This window comes from Gambusia affinis, linkage group LG19, assembly GCF_019740435.1.
Source record: "Gambusia affinis linkage group LG19, SWU_Gaff_1.0, whole genome shotgun sequence".
NCBI classification, from domain to species: Eukaryota; Metazoa; Chordata; class Actinopteri; order Cyprinodontiformes; family Poeciliidae; genus Gambusia; species Gambusia affinis.
Window position 1 is genome coordinate 2,132,111 of NC_057886.1, and position 19,729 is coordinate 2,151,839.

General features: G+C 40.2%; 1 protein-coding gene across 1 annotated transcript; it reads left to right on the forward strand.

Annotated features, from left to right (window-relative positions):
• Positions 1 to 1,493: 1,493 nt before the first annotated feature.
• On the forward strand, positions 1,494 to 19,647 carry rgs9a (regulator of G protein signaling 9a). The gene is made up of 17 exons (XM_044099138.1): positions 1,494 to 1,673; positions 3,434 to 3,530; positions 5,416 to 5,466; positions 7,162 to 7,268; positions 8,409 to 8,460; positions 9,077 to 9,135; positions 9,567 to 9,643; positions 10,544 to 10,625; positions 13,500 to 13,562; positions 14,803 to 14,832; positions 14,964 to 15,025; positions 15,326 to 15,439; positions 15,544 to 15,659; positions 16,199 to 16,286; positions 16,862 to 17,000; positions 17,230 to 17,312; positions 17,768 to 19,647. Exons 1-17 carry the CDS (start codon positions 1,605 to 1,607, stop codon positions 17,922 to 17,924), a joined length of 1,446 nt encoding a protein of 481 aa, XP_043955073.1. The 5' UTR covers positions 1,494 to 1,604; the 3' UTR covers positions 17,925 to 19,647.
• Positions 19,648 to 19,729: the final 82 nt, after the last annotated feature.

Here is a 19,729-nt window from a genome sequence, read left to right on the forward strand (position 1 = left end):
ATTTAGGGAAGAAGTTTCTACAGATATTAAACAAGCGGACATTTTTACTTATATGAATTATTTTATCGGTAATAATTCACTACCGCTATTTGTCATACCAAACATGACAATATTTGAATGAATGAATGAATTTCTTCATTCGTTAAAGGAACAGAGTCACAGTAATTCAAACATTTTAGAGATTTGAATTTAGTAACTTCATTTTTAAAGCTACAGCAGATTCAACAAAATGATTTTGAATCAGCAGGCTGAACATTTTTGATTTATGAATTAAATAAGTAAGTAGCGAGAGTGATGATAACTCCGTAATTCTACTGATGTCTTTTGGAGTGCAGGGGGCTCTCCTGGAGAAAGTCTTTGACTCTGTGGTCGCGTCAGCCATCTTCTGTGGTGCAATATGGCGGAGCAGCAGCTTCTCTACAGCTGAGAGGAAGCTGTATAGACATGATTTGAATGTCCGACCAATCATCATACTAGTCAGGAAGGGTTTTGTATCCCTGAGATGAATGTGTTTTGGTCCAAAATGTTCAAATCAACCCCAGAACAAAAACCAGACACCTTGTGAAGCTGCTGGCTGAAGCTGGTGAGACAATGTCATTATCCACAGTGAAACATGTACTGTACCAACATGGGTTGAAAGGCCACTTAGTGAGGAGGAAGTCATTAGTCCAAAATGAAGGGGGGAAAAAATACATACACACAGCAGTTTGCAGGTGTCCACAGGGACAAAGAATTTTATTTTGGAGACTTGTCCTCTAGTCTGATGAAACTGAAGTGGAACTGCTTGGCCATGATGACCATCGTTACATTTACATTTACAGTTGTAAGCATGGGAACATCATCCCAACTCTGAAGTACGTATGATGAGGCTGTTTTTTGCTGCAGGAGGAACCGCACTTCATAAAATAGATGCCATCATGAGAAAACAACGTTATGTGGAAATACTGATTCATAACTGGAAGACATCGAACAGGAAGTTTAAGTTCAGGCACAGATTGGTGCATTTAAAAAGTTCTACCTCAACAGCAGTCCTGATGTAGTCCTGGTTCCTGCAGTGGAAACTCAGGGACAAACTATTGTAGAAACTGTCCTGGTTCCTCTGAAAAGTTGGCGGCGATTGAAACGCACCTTTCACGTCTCAGAATGGTCCAATCAAAGTCCAGTCCTCAAGCCAACGGAGAATCCGTGGAAGGTCTCTCCATCCAATCTGACTGAGCTAATTTACAAAGAATGGGATGTTGTATCTTGTTTATTATGAAATAAAGTATTAGAATAATAGTTTCACACCTTGTAAAGCAGGTGTGTTCTTTTCCTTGACGGTCCAGTATTTGACCCTTTAAACCTTCAGTTGATCCAGCCACCAGGCATCTTAGCTCCACCGTCTGGCATTTTACTGGAATCACTGGAGGAATTCTGACTGCTGATTGGTGGACAAACTTTCTCCTCCTTTCCTGTAATCCATAATATGGAGGAGTGTGTTCAGACCTGCTGTATACACACACTTCTCCCTCTCCCTCTCTTCGGCTACACATATTACACCTGGGACACTTCACATCTACATTTCATTGGATCTGCTCTGATTTGGTCCTGATCAAGCTGCAAGCATGACGATCAGAACAGCTCGTCCCAACCGGGGGCAACCTTTCCGGCCTCGTACGCACTGCCTCAAGAAGGTTGGTGAGAGCATTGTCACTTTTACTCAATTTTTGCATTGCTACTAATTGTGGCAATGTGTTTAACACAGGCTATAAAATTTATGTTTACTACAAAAAAATGTACTTAAACCTCAAGTATCCAGATTGCACCTTCTGCTGGTTTATGACATTCTAAAATGTGCAAATGTGCAGTTTATCTGCAGAAAACCATTCCCACCATGCAGTCAGATGGTTTTTGGTTGTTTTTGAGATGGATCTGTATACATATGCATTCATGGCTACTGTAGGTAAGCCAGATAAGCCGAGGCTTACTAAAGATAACCTCTAATTCCACTTTAAAGCCAATTAGCTTTGCTGCTCGGCAGTCAGAGGTCACTGCTAAAGAAAGTATTCTGCAGAATAAATGTTAAATAAATGGGATCCCACAGCACTTAACGTACATCCGGTCATTCAGTCATTCACCCATTCATAATACATGCATTCACACACTGTTGTTGGTGAGTTATTGTAGCCACAGATGCTTTGAGGCGGCCCTACAGAACAGAGGCTGCCATAGAATCTGCTGATCAACGCCATGTGGAGCGGTAAACCTCTTGCCCACGGATAGATCAGCTGCTTCAGGCTAGCGCTCCAGTCGTAGCCTGAGCAGGGCTCTGAACTGGCAACCCACTGTTTACAGGTTGAACTCCGACCTCTTGACCCACTGCCATCCCTATAACCTGACATTAGCTGTTGAAATATTCTTAATCATAACTTTAATCAAAAAGGTGTAGGGAAATATTGTTTGTCTTAACACACATTAAAAAACAGTAATGAACTGTCTAATAGGGAAATCTACATGTGGATTTTATTGTGTTAGTCTTTTTGCAATAACAAATGACCAAATCTGAAGTTGAATTTGGACACAGGTGAGTTCCTTGTCAACTTGTGTTAATACCTTCAAGTATTCAGAAACAAACTGACAGGAGGGAATGAAAATGTATTTGCCATTTTCTAAAGTTACAACCACAAACTTGCATTTTATTGGCATTGCATGTGACAGACCAACACATGGTGCGTTGGTTGGAAGTGTGAGGAAAACGAGAAGTACTTTTTACAGTGTAGAAAAGCATGTGTGGTTGTCTGTCAGACCTCCTGAGTTGATACTTCTCAAACCACCTTCCACTGCAATAATAATTCCAAGTCTTTTAGGAGATGTCTTCCCACCAGCTTTAAACATTCAAAGACTAAAATATCAGCTCTTTCTTCTTTGCAAAACATCTCAGGCCGTCAGATTGGATGGAGAACCTCTGAGGCCATCAGTGTCGAGTCTTTGGCAAAGATTTTCAGTTGAATTTAAGTCTGGACTTTGATCTGAATTGTTTTAAACAAACAAAACACGATTAGTTTTATCTTCTAATCATGGAGTAGCTATGCTACCCAGACACAAGTATTTTTCATATTTATCAAAATAAATTTTGGAACAACCATAGTTCTTTTGGGGAGGGTGGTGGGTAGTAGGTATTGTTTATATGAGTAGAATGGAAGAATAGACTACAAATATCCCTTATTGTCTCGAAGTGGGGAAATTATGAAAACATGAAGTACTGATAAATCAAATTGTTTCTATATAAATGTGACAGCTGATTGGTGCTGTCGTTAGTTTAAGTAGACATAAACAATGGAGCTCATCATCCCAAAGTCCTTCCTTAATATTTACCTGGAAGAACTTCACAGTGTTTTGGCTGAAAATAAATTTTTTCTGTCCATTCACATCTGTGAATGTTTCTTTCTTCCAGCTAGACGACATTGTGGTGGAGATGCAGGACCCAAAAAACGGAGTAAAAGGTTCAGAGCAGAAGCTCAACGTCACCACCATTCCTCACGCCATCGCTGGTGAGGCTGACACACACAACTAACTGTTTTATTTCAGACTTAAATAAATAGCTAGCCACAAAGTCAAGGAAGTAATTGTATGAATTCTATTTTTACTTAACATGTTTGTTGCACAGTAGCTCCATCATAGCTAATGCAGGCAAGCCCCACAGCGTCAGCAAAACATTTGAACAAAACATCAAGGATAGCAACAGAAACAAAGAACTAGCTCCATCCATCCATCCATCCATCCATCCATCCATCCATCCATCCATCCATCCATCCATCCATCCATCCATCCATCCATCCATCCATCCATCCATCCATCCATCCATCCATCCATCCATCCATCCATCCATCCATCCATCCATCCATCCATCCATCCATCTATCCTAGTTTGTATGACTGGTTTGAAAAGATTTTTTTTCTTCTTCTTTTGTTTTTGTTTTGTTTTTTGTCTCTAGACCACATTCGTGGTGAATTATTGCTAAAATAACAAACAATAATGAATCTAATTATATTCTAAACCACCAACAGCTGTTTGTGGATAACAGGAGAAAATGATTTTTTAAGAATTGTTCTAGAGTTTTGCGGAGAGATTTTAAAATGTGCAGGAACGATGTGGATCGGAGATCCAGTGGCAGATTATTCTAGAGTTTGGGAGCAGAGCACCTGGAAGTCCTGAGGTCTACAGTGTAGCAGTGTAGACAAAAGAGAGGCAAAAGAGGAACAAATGACATGAAGTGGTATGTAGACATGAAGGAGATGAGGAGGGCTGAGGTTATGTAAGCAGTCAGGATGGGGAGCAGGGTGGGGTAAAGATGCAATATGTCTGGGTGAGAAGAAGAGCTGGATGTCATTGATGTAGTAATAGAAATTAAACCCCTTTTTTTTGACACTGCTGCTGAGAGTTTATTCTAAAACTTTCCAATCTCTCTCCAAACTCCAAACAGAAATGTGAGGTTGGAAATTGTTCTCAAATCATAAAAATCAGTGGTGGCTCTGAAATATTGGTGTAATTATTGCTGGTTAAAACAGGGCAGAGACAGCGAAAGAGGTGAGGGAAGAATGGAAATGTCTGCAATGAGAAACAAGAGTGAGGGGAGACAGAGTTTGACCTGCCTTTGTAGGCAGCGATCCGGCGGTGGAGGACGTATGGATGATGATGGATATTTCACTGATAGACGGCAGACTGGAAATATCATGTGAGGGAGAAGAAGCTGCAGAGAGTTTTAAGCAATATTTGCAACCAGTTATGTTGTAAGGATGAGACAGTTGTGGGTGAACTTTTTCAATTTCAGAGGCAAAAAAACGTTCATAGGTCTATTGCAGACAGGGAACCAGAGAATATTACGGAGAGCAGAGAACATGAATTTCCACTGGCAGACTGGATGAAGGGCGTACGATTAACAGATTCTACAAGTTCTTTTGAATAATGCAAAAATCACAGATTGTGTGAAGACACCGACAGGCTACCTCAGTGCCTAAGCTGCTGAGGCTAAATAAAGCAGGTGATAAGTGGATGAGATTTGAACGCTGCTTTACAAGTCAAAGTAGCTTTAAATGTGTGGGATGGTCTGAGACAGTCTGCTGGGAGATTGGATGGATTTTTATGTGTCATCATTTTCAACATGCGTCTTACAGAAATCTGATGTTTTCAACAACGCTCAGCTGCGGAGCGTCAAGAGCGTCATTCAGGAGGGAAAACTGTGAAACAAACGTGCTTACCTTAACATCGTACAAGGAAATCAAAAACTAAGAAGCGTTTGATTCCATGACACGCTCACACAACTTTGGAAAAAATAAAAAATAAAAAGCAGCCAATTTGTCACATACATAAACGTTAGGTACTGACAGGAGGCCATGATTGATTGACTGTGCTCATATTTTCTGTTTCTCCAAACAGGTTCTAACATAATTGCTTGGATTAGCAACAAGATGAAGACTACAACAGAAGGTAGTTGCTGGGAATGTTGAAATGTGTTTCTTTTCTCACAATGACACTGTTTTTTTTCTTTCTTTCTTTTTCAAAAGAGTCTATGTGATTCTAGAATAAAGAATGTGGATCTGGTGCTACCGTTACAAAGATTTGCAGAGCTGCTCAAACTCTGTTCCATGACAAATGTCTCACTGATGATAATGATGCAATGTTGTCTACTACAATGAAAATACACATGTAGGATAACCAGGTTCATCAGTGTTTTTTAAAGGTGTGCTTAAAAAACCTCACATACACACAAAGTGTGCATAACACTCTAATAGAATGAGTTTCCACTTCTTGTATGAACAAAGCAAGAGCTGTGTCTGCAATCTTGGCTTAAACTCAAACTTGTTAGAGTTCACCAGGACAGCCCCTTGACCATGATCCTGTCTGCAAGTGTACATCTGGTTTGGGAAACTAAGAGTATCACTGAGGTTACAATCCTCCACCAGAAAGAAGATGGCTGCCTCCCTATTGGTCGAGAGTCAATGTCTGTCTCAAGCACAAGCCTACATCTTGTCTCATGAACAAGATGTAGACATCTTGTCTCATGGACAGATAGGGGCTTTATCTGGCGTAAACTCTGGTTGTTGGTGAAGAGGAAGCTGAGCGACACAGCAAAAACTCTTGATTTAATGGTTTGTCTTCATACCAACCCTCATCAATGGCCATGAGGTGGAGATCATGACAAGAAAAACAAGATCCTAGAGACAAGGAGCCAAAATGAGCAGCCCTTCCATCCAGGGTAGATAGAGGGCAGAGCTGCTGCTGCTCCTCCGAATCACAGAGTCAACTGAGATGGTCCAGGGATCTGATCTGGACGCCTACTGGAATCCCCTCTTTAGAGCTTTTCTGGGTAATTCCACCTGAGAGGAAACCCCAGAGAAGACCCAACATCTGTTAGAATAACTGGATGCTGTCACTAAAGAGCAGCTGAGGAAGAGCGAGGAGCACACTGAGGGAAAGTTATGACTGAGACAACAAAGAAGGGAAGAAATCCTCTCCAAACAGAACATGGATCTATTAATAACAAATAAATAACAATAAATGTTATAGATGGAATTATGGCAACATGCAATTCTTGTTTTGGTAATAATGTTTAATTATTTTAAAAGAAATAGAAATGAGTATTGTTACACTATAAAGTTCCCAAAGCCTGTTTTGTAGAGAAATGATTTTTTATCTTCTTTCTTGTCTCCACAGATCCTCCTTTTGACTTGAATTAACTTACAGTATGAATGCTATATAATATTATTTCCAGATTGTTTAGCAGTGTGATAGAATCAGTCTGGCTTTGATCTAATCAGGAAGGACATGGTGCACCTGCTGTCTGTCTCCATTTTCTCTGTCCTATCTTTAAAAGGAAAATCTTTGTTTGCATCACATGAACATGTTTGTAGTATAAAGTTTCAGGGAACAATATGAACACAATCAAGTATTAACGTCTCCTAAAGTCATCCTTGCATTATTTCACATTAAACATAAATCTGGAAATAGTTCTATTTGTCATTTATTCAGTTTGATAGTTTTCAGAGGGTTTTTTTTTTGACTCAGAAAAGTAAGATATTGTTTCTTGGCAGTTTCTTGAATCTCAGGAAACAGTTAATATGACATGTAACAGTTTGCTATCTGATTAGCTTCTCTTTCTGCTTCCCTCCTCAAACTCTCCAGAAGCGCAGGTCTTTGGCACCATGTTGGTGGCCTATGGCTACATCTACCCCCTGCAGAACCACAGGAAGCTGGTGATGTGTAACGACAGCAGCCTCTACCGCTTCCAGGTACAGATAAATCTCTGCTGCTTCTCTGATCCCTAATGCCTTCAAGTTAGCTCTGCTCCACTGGATTCAATTAGTTTTAAAGGGATAGGACACATTTTTAAACTGACGTTTTGTTGAAAGGTTATGGGCACTTGGAAGTTTCCCTTAGTGGAAAATCCAAAGAGGTTGTTCACAGAGGGCAAAGCTAATGCTAGTCTAGGAGAGGCCAAGACCAAGGCAGATTTAAAATGTTTTAAACATGTCAGAGTAGTTATTACAAGGGCTCTCACATGAACTCTAAGTGGTCCTGGAGGAGACTACGATTATTTACACAGGAGTAGGACTTTGAGGATATTTTCAATCCTGATTGTTCTGTAGACTTGACTAGACTGAGGATCAAATTTGCGACATTTGTTACATCTTCAGCTGCTTTCACACTATAGCCTACTGTCAACTAAACTAAGCCCTTTGAAAAACTTATTCCCCTCCTCGCCTGTGGTGGCGCTATTTGGTTCTGTGGATCCAGTAAATCCTGAAAGAGGAAGTTTGAAGGCAGCTCCATGGTGTCCATAACTTCAACACTCACACTCAGTGGACTGGCAGCCAGTACTGGAATCCTGCCTCCCTCCAGGTCTATGTTGCTGCTGGTTCCACTGCGCCCTCTAGTGGATACCTGGAGGATCCAGAATGGAAAACACACACACACACCTCATAACCCTCACACAAGCACTTACTTCAACCTTCTTCAAAATGTTGAACTTTGATCCAATACATTCAGATCGTTCATGTTCCGATAACACATTTGTTTAATAGGAAACAAAATGCCTGTGTGTTCATCTCACATGATTCTTGTTCATAAATGAATTGAACAGGAATGTGTCAGATGACAGCAAAGTGGGACAAAGGGACAATTAAAGTGTCACATTCTGTGTTTATTTATTTTAAATGATTCCATTTTTCTTTATTAGCAGAAAGATTCAGATAGTTAAGACTTGTTTTCTGCTAAGAAATGATAAAAACCACAATTTTTAAAATGGCTTTTATTTACTTGGAGGAAACCACACCACTCCTTCAAACATCAGAGCCATGCACTTTGGTAGGAGGTGGCTAATCGCTTTTTTGTATGTTCAAAGCTGTTAATACCAACGTTCACCTTTCCAGACCCCTTACTTCTGGCCAACACAGCAATGGGTTCCAGAGGACTCTGACTATGGTAGGTGAAGTGTTTCATTGAGAAGTGTTGCTACCCAGAATAGTGATGATTGATGTTGTGTGTCCCTGATGAGCCTGTATAAACGGAATAAGCCTGTATTTTTTATTCTCAAATTTGTTTCCTGGGATTTCTGGAATCATGATTGCTATTTAGGTCTCGCCATATTTGGTTAATTTCTCTGTGTTCATGATTGCTGTTGGTGTCTCACCATATCAGTTCATTGCTTTGTGTTTAGTTGATCTGTTTCTCCTCTATGTTTGTTGGTTTATTCTCCTATGTCAGCATCAGGCGCTTTTGCTTTTTCATTTGTAGATCCACTTGTGAGTAAGATGAGCTTCGTCTGTGTTCATTGTGTTAATTATTCGCTTTCCCTCCTCAGTTCCCCTGGTTCCCGTATCCTTGACTACAGGTTGCTTGACCTCCCCTCTGTTTAAGCTCACTGTTCCTCTGGTTTCCATGTCATGCTATCCTTGTTTTTTAAGTTGAAAGTTCTGTTTGCCAATTAAAGTTCAGTTCAGTTAAGTAGTTAGTATAGCACAGTTAAACAACATGGCAGCTCAAAGTTCTTTACATGTTGAAAACAATGTAAACCCCAATGTTTTTCACTTTTTTCCAGCCATTTACCTGGCAAAGAGGAACATCCGTAAGAAAGGCATCCTGGAACCCTATGAGCAGGTACCTGTGCTGTGTGGGTCACCATGATTGTGATAACGAACACATCTAGAAGGGCCATGATACAGGGACCATGCTAGTGATAAATAAAATGTCTCTGTTAGCCATTAGCATCTTGGGGCTTGTTTCCGTCACTAAAATGAGTTGTCCAAAACAATCAAGATTACTGTTTTCTGACAGAAAATACTCACATTTAGAACTGGTTGATGGTGAGGTAAAGGAATTTTTCAGGGACCACAGCTTCTCCCAAACCAAATCTCCTTCCTGATGATTCCGTGTCTCAAACTGAGTAGATTACAACAGTTATGATAGACGTGTTTTCAGGAGGTTAAATCTGTTGGATTTACAGAAAGTGCGTTTTTTTTTCTCTCTACAATAGATGCATCGTGAGACTCACCTGGTCCATACTGTCACCCTGTTTGTGTTTTAAACAGGTAGATTACAACCACCTGCACGAGTGGCTGAACCACAAGTGGGACTTTATTGTAATGCAAGCCACTGAGCAGTACAAGTAAGTGACCTGGTTATACCTTCATAGATGCCTTTAGCAAACAGTCACACACACACACACCGCCCAGTTCTAATGGCCATGGCCTTCAGACCTGTGTATTCTGGAGCTGACATGTTTTTGGAGCTACCCAGAACACAAACTGCTTTACAAAGCACCGAGCTGCCCTTAAGAATATGGTAAACCACTGAACTAACCACTGAACTAACCACTTCACACGGCATGTTAGAATGAGAAAAATTATACAGACTTAGTCTAAGAATGCTTTATGATAATTAAGGTGAAACATCTGCTTGTGGCTCTTTGATAAACAAAATGTTTTGAGAAAAAGCCCAGTGAAAAGGCACTTATTTTGTCACTGTCTCTTTAAAGATAAGCGATGCTTAGGTACATTTGCATATTTCAGCAAACAACATCACCCTTCAGTGCCTTGCAGAAGTAATAAGGGAAGATTTCATATCATACCCTAACAAAATTGTTTTTTGATTTTTTTTTTTCTCTTTGCAATTATGTGTGGCTTTAGGTTGGCTCTGATTGGCTGTTTTTGACCATAACTGGTGCATTTCTGCAGATGGCTGTAGATCACACATTATCTGTCTCATCTTATATTGCCACCACAAAGTGACAGTTTTAACAAATATGTAAGAAAAAAAAAGAAAAAAATAAGCATTGTTTATAAAAGTTACATACTAATGCTTTAAGAATAGTCCCAACATTTCTGAAACCTGTGTGAACATATCTATGAAGGACAGGCACGGTAAGCAACTGTCTTCAGAATGTGAGCATCGTCATCGTTTTCAAGTTTTTAGTAAAATCCATTATTGAGATCAACATGAATAGACATGTATGTGCCTCCTTGTTTGCTGTTTTTTTTTGTGTTTCATTTGCTTCTGTGTTTTCCAGGGCTGGTAGAGACAGGAACAAGGCAGACCGAGTGGTCTTTGACTGCCAGGAGAGGGCCTTTTGGATTGTCAACAGGCCTCCGGTCAGTTCCTCTCATTCTCTCTATATGTTTGGAAAAACATCAGTCATTATTTTACAGCCACTTAGTGATGGTTCATATGTAACAGTGCCCTGTGTGCCAAACATAAACCGACCTATTAATGGCACATGACATTCAGCACCACAGAACGGTTCAATAATAGCTACGGAGAAACATCAAGTACCAGTTTATTTTCTAATATTGATTGATCTAGACTGATAGATGGATACAAAGCTTTATCCAAAAAAAATCATCATCAATGTGTTTTCAGATGTGTAAAATTGAACTGAAATAAATAAGAATTTACATCAGAAGAATAGAACAAACTCACAATGACAGGTTCTAAAGTCAGTTAGATTTTTAATTAACTTGTATTAATCACACCTCACCATACATGCTATACTGTACCGTACCTTACAGCACATACCACACCATCAGTCCACACAGTGCAGTCTGAATCAAAACATCATTGAAAATTTTCATACTTTCGTCTCTTTACAAAGATAATAAAGGTTTAAAAAAAAAACTAAAAATGTGTTGGAAAGAGTTTCTCCTCAGTGCAGAACAGTCCGGTTGAGTTTTGAACTAGTTTGGTAAATGGATCCCACCCCCAGAAAATCCCTTCAACTAAATGCAGAAGCAAATATCCACTTCAGTGTGGTCAGCAGACACTTCCCTACAGCTGGAGCCTGGAGATGTTACTGCTCTAACTCCATTAGACTAAGAACTCTGCTTGGTCTGATGGAGGGACTTTCTCCCATAATGCATCCTGAGTCCACTTTACAAGCTGGTGGTTGGAAGCCATTAGTGGTTAGCATGAGTCGGCATGAAAATCCAGGCTGCACTGCAGACAGCCTCACACAGAGCACTCAGCACTTCAGCTTTTACACTTCTAAAGTGTTATGGCTGATTGGTCAATATACTCCCGGTGTAGGTTCCTAAATAAAGAAGCCATAAGCTTGACGCTCTCCGACTTTTCCATTCGGTCCACATGATGATGAAAACGACAAAACAAAACAAACCAACAAAAAAACAGACTGGATCTTCTTGATATAGTTAAACGGTACAAAAGTTACTTTTCCACAAAATAATAAAGAGTAAACAAGAAAATCTAAAGAGAGAGAGAGAGAGAGGTCAAGAAACTGTGTGGCTCCACTCCAACTGCCCAGCTGACTCTCCCTAGCCACGCCCTAAAATCCATCCATCCATCCATTTTCTGAACACCCTTCGTCCCTAACGGGGTCGGGAGGGTTGCTGGTGCCTATCTCCAGCTGCGTCCCGGGCGAGAGGCGGGGTTCACCCTGGACAGGTCGCCAGTCTGTCGCAGCGCCCTAAAATCCTTAACTGCAATTAGATATGCAAATTTACAAGGCTTTAGTACAGTGCAATATGATAAATTACTATGCAATAGAGCAGGGGTTTTCAAAGTATGAAAGGGTGAGCCCCCCTCCAAGGAGCGCCCTCCACCTTCAGCCCGCTCTGGCCAAAACCAGTGATGGCATGGTTACTTTGAAAAGTAACTTTAATCGGACTACTGATTACTCATGAAAAAGTAACTTTGTTATATGACGGACTACTGACTTGGAAAGTAACTAAGTTACATTAAAAGTAACTGTTTAGTTACTTTCAGCAGCTGCTAACAACAACGCTCCACCTCCTTTGAAAATCACATTGATCTTTGCTAATACTTAATTGTAAACTATTTTTTAATTGTAACATCAACAATGTGTCTCCACTGATCAGGTTGAACAGAAGAGGAGATACAGTACAAAAAATAAAAAACTCACAATTTGTGTGGTCCACTGTTGTCTGGAAAACTCTAAGAAGGATTTTCCCCCAGCCTCCAGATTCTGCTATACGGCCCTGCATTTGGTGTCACAGCACATACCTCCTGCAGCTCCACAGCTCAGATGGCTGCACAGATTTGTGACACTTATCTTAATATTAATAATTATAATGATGTTAAGTTGCCATTATAACTATTAAACTAAAAATGTGTTCAAAGAGTTTCTCCTGTTTAGTGCGCTGTTCATATTGGTCTGATGTTTGCTAGTTTGGTAAATGGATCCCACCCATTCAGAGGTAAATCCCTTAACTAAATCAACAAATATCCACTTCAGTGTGGTCAGCAGGATCATCCTACAGCTGGAGCCTGGAGAGACTGACTAAAACTCCATTAATGACGGACAAATTCTGGGATTTATTATGAGTCTCTGCTTATTTCCAAGCCCAAATGAGTAACTTCCAGGCCCAAAAGGCGCAACCAGCAACTCGTTAAATTTTCAAACGACTTAAAAAAAAAATGAAGCCCAAAGCCGCTTATAATAATCGGACTTGGCGACAGAAACTCAAAATAGTTCCAGTTTTTCCACCAACAAAATGCGCATCTCCCTCCATTGTTTTCCATTCGAGTATGATGAAAACGATTAAAAACAAAACAAACCAACAAAAAACAGCAAAAATGATTTTTGATAAGTAACTGTAGTCTGACTACTGGATTTGAAATAGCAACGGGCGTCACTGGCCAAAACATCCTCTAAAGAGAAACATTTCCACTGATCCCCGCTCCACCGCGCACCCACAGTACCAACTCCATTTTCCTAAATCCACAGAGTTGATCGGTAGTAAAGACGTTTCTCTCACATCAGTAGACAGCAAGCAGATAGGTGCTCTGGCGCCCCCCAGGGGAGGCGCGCCTCACACTTTGAAAACCGCCGCAATAGAGATTTACCTAGTAACCATTTTTATCCAAATAAACAAATGATCATAAGAAATATAAACATAATTTATCCTAAAAGTCTGATTGAACAAAAACTGAATTTAGGCTTCAACACCTGGAGTAAATAATTATACTCTCTGTGTGTTTTGCTTATCCAGCGCCGGACTCACAGTGCTGTGGATGTTGGCCCAGAACGACTTATTAATCCCAATGTAGAAGAGGTAACAGGTCAGTACACACACACACACACACACACCCACGCACACGCCCACACGCACACACACACACACAGCTCAACCTGTGTCTTTGTGAAGTAGAAATACCACATACAAAATACTGTAATGAAACATTTTGACTAATCTCTTCTTCTTTCTGATTTGTTTGTTCTTCTTTCAAACAGATCATCTTAATACAAAGAGATGAAGGCGTAAAGTTTAACTGTATGCACACTGTGCGGTCCAAAAGTCTCAAAGTGCATCCAGAACTGTTCTGTTTCAGTCAACATCTCAGCACAATCTGAGATCATCTCTGATAAGATTAAGATCAGTGGCAAAAAAACATTGAAAACTAATGTTGAAAATGAAAGAAAAGGAAAAATTCAGACTTTTAACAAATGTTATGTTGTATTTAAAACCAACTTTAATCTTAGACTTTGGGACGTCACTGTGTGCAGATGATGTGGTGCTGCTCTCCATTTAACTCCTGACGACATTAAAGTTGTAAAAAGTTATCAACAACTTTATGACCAAGTATTAGTTCGAATTAGAAAGACAGTAGTGTAGTTCCACAGTGGAGATATTGTCGTCCAGTACTGCTGCTCTGAGCGTTATGTACAGTGTTTAGGTTTAGCTGTCTGTTTGTGCTCTGATGTAAATGAAGCCAGGCTCCTGTCATGTTTTCCTCCTCATTATCTTTAAAAACTTTAACATATTTCATTGGGTTATTACCTGACAGAACCACATAAAGTGGAGAATAACTATGAAAGGCGCAAGTTTTTATAACAAATAAAAATCTGAAAAGTGTAATGTGTATTTGGCCTTCGTGAGTCGATACTTTGTAGAACCAGGTTTGGCTTCAGCTCCAGTTGCAGGTCTGATCCGTTCCACTGAAGGACCGGATCAGACCTGCTGTGGGTTTATGGTTCCTGTCATAAACCCACAAATAGATATTTGATCTATTCTGTTTCTGTTCATTCTGTAGTTTCTTTAGGATCACCAGATGCAACCTCTTCTACAAGTTTCGGATTTTTGTTTCTAAAATATTTTCACAGTCGTGTTTCATTCCTATTTGTGTTGTAACTCTGCAGTATTCTGTGTTGGTTTGTCACAGTAATTCTAATAAAGTACACTGAAGTAAGATGTTGCAACATGACAGAGATGAAAATCTGAGGGGATTTTAATACTTTTGCATTCTATTTCAAAATGTTCCATAATCATCTTTATCTTCTCTCCTTCCTTCCAGAAAATCACCTTTGACCAATACAGACGGGTCGTAAGTTAAAGCATTTAACATATTTTACTAACTAGGCTCATTAGTTTAATTAGCAATATGGCATAGAAAATCACAGATTTTTTTATTCCTCCAATGGAATAAATAACATTTTGTGTTCATATTTTTTTTAGAACATTTTCTACCAGCAAGCCATCATGAGATCCAAGGTCAAATCTAGTGTTTCACTCGGAGCGTAAGTTCTTCTGGCTCTGTTTTATTAGCAACATGACAGGAGGAAAGAGAGTATTCCAGAAATACAAATCTGCAAATCATCCAATTAACTGAGTAATCATCAGAATAATTGAGAGATGAATCAATTAATCGTCAGAATGACCAATTACTAAAATAATTGTTATTTCTAGCACCAGTACTTGTTTTTTTTTGTTCCCTTGGATTTAAAACACCAGATATTTGCAGGCGTTTCTGAATTTTTGCAGCAGTGTGCAGCAGGTTGAGTTGCTGTTGGTGGTGAACTGTGCTGACATTCCTGCAGGTTGGTCAAATACATCACCTCCTACAAAAACCACGATGCTTTCCTGGCTCCTTGTGTACCCAGCAACCCGTGGGAAACGGACCACGACGCGTACTGGACTCTCAACATGAGAAGGTGAACACGACTAGGAAAGAAAAAGAAACAAAAAACATCAGGACTGGTAGATAGTTCACAGGATCCTTGCTGTCATCACAAGGCATCACTCTGTTTGCTCCCAGCGTGGACGTTCCCACTAAAATGCGAGTGGAGCGCTGGTCCTTCAGCTTGTTTGAGCTCCTGACGGACCTGAGAGGCCGAGACGATTTCAAGATCTTCCTGAAGAAGGAGTTCAGCGGTACGAGGCTGCAGCTTTGTGTATCTTCAGCTCTGCATGTGTGCCAGGGCTGAAACAATTCATCAAATTAATCATGACGAATTGATTATTGAAGTAATCCTCAACTGATTTAGTAATCGATTCATCCTTTACTAAAAGCCATTTGCTGAAAGAACACGTAGTGCACTGGGAAACATTTGAGCCGCATTTAGTCTTGTCTTGATTCTTCTATTTTTTAAATCAGATTAATTTAGCAAGTTTTAGGGTTTGAACCAAAATGTGATTTTATGAAAGATAAACATACAGTAGGAAGTTTTGTTAACTTTTAATCCATTTTGTAAAACTTCTAAGAGTTGAAAAAACTTGAGTTTTTAGGTTAGCGCTTAAAAAAAAACAAAAAACTGAAAGAATAAAAAGACCAGAGTGGGAACTGTTTCCCAGAGTGCTTAGCGGCACGTTTTTGTATTCTGTGTGACATGGAAGTGTGTTACATTGATCTGACTCTTGTGTGTTTTTAAGGCGAATGTTCATTTTAATGTGATGTTTGTTCTGTACTCCAGGGGAGAACCTGGCCTTCTGGGAAGCAGCTGAGGAACTGAAGTGGGGGACGGCCTCCTCCATGTCAGCCAAGGCCGAGACCATCTTCAAGTAAGCCCAAAAACGGACCATTTAGTTGATTTCATTCACTTATTTATTTTTATTTTTTTGCTTTTGTCTTGATTATTTATGTATGTTTGAGAAATCCTTGAATCTCCCATGGCAACCAGACGAATCTCAATGCTTGCTCATATAAATCCACGCAGCTCCTCCTCAGAGCTGCTGCTTCCAGAGCAGCTTCCCCCTCAAACCCCCCACTCAGTTCCTTTAGACTAGCCAGCAGAAATGAGCAAACACTGACCTCATTGCACAAGCTGCTTCTCAATGATAATGATAAATGGCATAATGAGGAGCACTGCTGTGATGATGAGCTGAAGAAGAAGTGAAAGAGTATTGGTATCTTAAAGAGATGGAGTCCAGTTTGAAGTCAACTTTCTTTTAAGTCATAGCTACATTACCTTCAGTTATATATTAAATATTTGATTGTTCTTTAAATGGCACTATGTGCCTGGGAAACACATAGTACTGCCTTTTCAGGTGCGTTATAACTCTGTGCATTTATTTGTCTACATAGATGTGATGAATCTGAGCTGGTGTCATCATGAATCATGTGTTCATGCTAACAGGACCTTCCTGGCACCGGGCGCCCCCCGCTGGATCAACATTGATGGCAGGACGATGGGCCTGACGGTGAAGGGCCTGGAGCATCCTCACCGCTACGTCCTGGAGGCGGCTCAGACTCACGTCTTCATGCTCATGAAAAAGGTCAGGCCTTTCAAGATCTTTTACTGTTGTTGACGGATATTCTTCATCAGTCAGACCAATGCAATGACGTTAAGACGATGATGTTAGGATTGCATAAATGGAAAATACAGTGGAGGGACGACATCCACCGTGTTAAATCAGAAACTTTAAATCAGGGGCACTGACGTTCAGGTTGTGCTTGAAATAACAGTTTTCTGTTTATTTATTTATCTATTTGTTTTTGGTACAGGACACATTCTTCCGTTACCTCAAGTCGCCAACGTACAAGGAGATCCAGAAGAAGGCGCTGAGCCCTGAAGCCCATAACTTCAGGTGTGTAGGATTTCAGTAAGGTCAACTGCAACCCAGCTGTCAGTATCCTGGGCTGTTTGAGTTGTTTTGGGTTTGGAGGTCTTAGTCCTTGACGCGGACGTCGCTGGTTCGACTCCCGGTCCCGATGACCTTTGCCGCATGTCTTCCCCCCTCTCCTCACCCTCCTTCCTGTCTGCCTACTGTCGCAAAAATACGAGCCACTTGCGCCACAAAAACTCTCCGGAGGAGAAAATTTTTTTTTATCTATTGTTAGATTGAAAACTATGTGCATCTCATATGAGAAAAAAACATATCTTTTAGTTCAGTCTTTCGTTCTTTTTTAAAACCAAAAAAATAAAAAGAAATATTTGTTCTGTAAAAAAGAAAATTCCAACTGATTTGTTCTAGCAGATGTTTCTCAAGAATATCAAAATTTGCAGACCCCCGTCTCACTTGTGTTTGCATTCCCGCCGCAGTCCGGCACAGCTGGAGGAGAACGCTCGGAACCGGAGCGCCGGCATCCATCCCATCATCCTGTGGCAGCAAGAGGAGGAGGAAAAGGCCAAGGCTGCTGCCGCTGCCGCTCCAGTCGACGTCAAGGCGGTGATGAGCAAAATAGACAGAAAGAAGTAGAAACGGTGGACACGTGTCTGATCTTGTGACAACAAATTAAATTTTATATAAAAGGGACTCTCTTGGATTATAAAGTATGACTTAGTAAATGTTACACATCCGCACATTATGTTGAATCTGAATGTATGAAGTACAGGTCCAAGCTTTGAGGAATATTGTCAGAACTTTATCGTTTCTACTCCAGCTTCTTCACGCAGCAAACAGTCAGGACTAGAAGAAACAATATGCATCACTGCAGCCATAAGCCTGATTGTGTTTTATGTCCCAGAATGAGACATGACTATCTCTTATTCTGTGGGGGAGAGAAGAGAGAAAGGAGTTTCAGTATTTTACTAGAAGAAAATCTGAAAGGTGTGCCATGAGTCAGAACTGTGCAGGGCTTCTGGGTAATGTATTTTCTGCTTTTGAACATCGACAGACTTTCTTCCTTTCAAAATGACTCAAACTGAGTCTGATTGGAAAAAGAACATCTGTGAACATCAGCTTTCCAACCTCAATGTTATAATAGAAACATTTCGCATGAATAAATTTCATTTCAAATTTTCACAAAATCTTAAGAGGACATCTGGAACTAAAGTATAAATCTTACCATGCTGGTAATCATCCACCCACCTTTAACATTTACAAGACAAGCAGACACTTTCTTTCCCAGACTACTGAAATTAATCCAAGTATGGAGACTTAAAGTTCAACTACATCCATTCAAAATGGATTCTATGACCTTCAACCTATATAAGGCAATACAGTCAAATGCAGTTTGAAAGTCCAAATAATAAAGTGATCCATGTCAGGAAGAGTAATAGCATCAAAACACTGACTTTACAGAAGTTTGTGATGTTGAACATGTAGTCTCCATGACGCTGGTTATTCTATAAAAAACCTGTAGATGAGATCTTATTGTTATTCATTGTGATTTTGACATGAAGTGATGGAATCGGTTCACGACTCTCAGTCAATTACAGAAATGATCAACTCTAATAACATGTTGTTGCTGCAGTATGTTCACAACATTTATTCTGTAAACACAGGAGTCCACATCACTGCACTGTGTAGCTAATAGCTAATAGCAGCATGTTAGTGGATTTACATGTAAAATGTCTGTCCCGTTAACTACAAGCTTGTCCAGCATATCAACCTGGAGAATGCTGTAAATGTAATAAACTGCAGAGGGACAAGAGCTGTCTGAAAGTGTTTAATGGGAACATCTAACAGACTGTTTGGGGTTTTTCTCTCCAACTCTACAATGACTGGAATCAAAGACGCTCTGTTCTCACTCCTTCTGAGGATTTTCTGGTCGTTTCATTCAGCTTTCCACTCTGACCTGCTGCAACTTTGTACTTGGTTTTCACAGCTTTCCCAGTTTGGCTTTCTCTAACCTGCTCTTGAGGTTAGATTTACATAATGTTAGAATTCAATAAACAGCATTCTGAACTGAAAGGGGGTGTACTTTCTTTCCTCATATTCCTTCAGTAGTGCAGTCAGCTGTTTGAACTAGGGGAGCGCCGATTACCGATCCTTAAAAAGCCTGATCTGATGATTCCGATTTTGGACAATACTGATTTTTGGGTTTTTTTGGTCTAAAATGTTGCTAAATATAGTAAGATATTTGCTAAGTTGGCAGTTAGGTGACTACTAGGTGAATCTGCAGACATGACCTGGTGGGCAGGTCAGTCAGTCAGACTCTCTCAGGGCAGAACAACAGAAGACAGTGGGTGATTGGATAAGATCGGCTTCACATGTAAGCATCGGCCGATCACTGATCTCCCAAAATGGAGGAAATCAGGGCCGATTTATTGCTGCACCTC

What these genes read in the sequence shown, in the direction of transcription:
- rgs9a (XM_044099138.1), top strand. Translation starts at nt 1,605, where the DNA reads ATGACGATCAGAACAGCTCGTCCCAACCGGGGGCAACCTTTCCGGCCT. An exon ending in GTACGCACTGCCTCAAGAAG is followed by an intron (nt 1,674 to 3,433) that starts GTTGGTGAGAGC and finishes TCTTTCTTCCAG; the next exon opens with CTAGACGACATTGTGGTGGA. An exon ending in TCTAGTGTTTCACTCGGAGC is followed by an intron (nt 15,026 to 15,325) that starts GTAAGTTCTTCT and finishes ACATTCCTGCAG; the next exon opens with GTTGGTCAAATACATCACCT.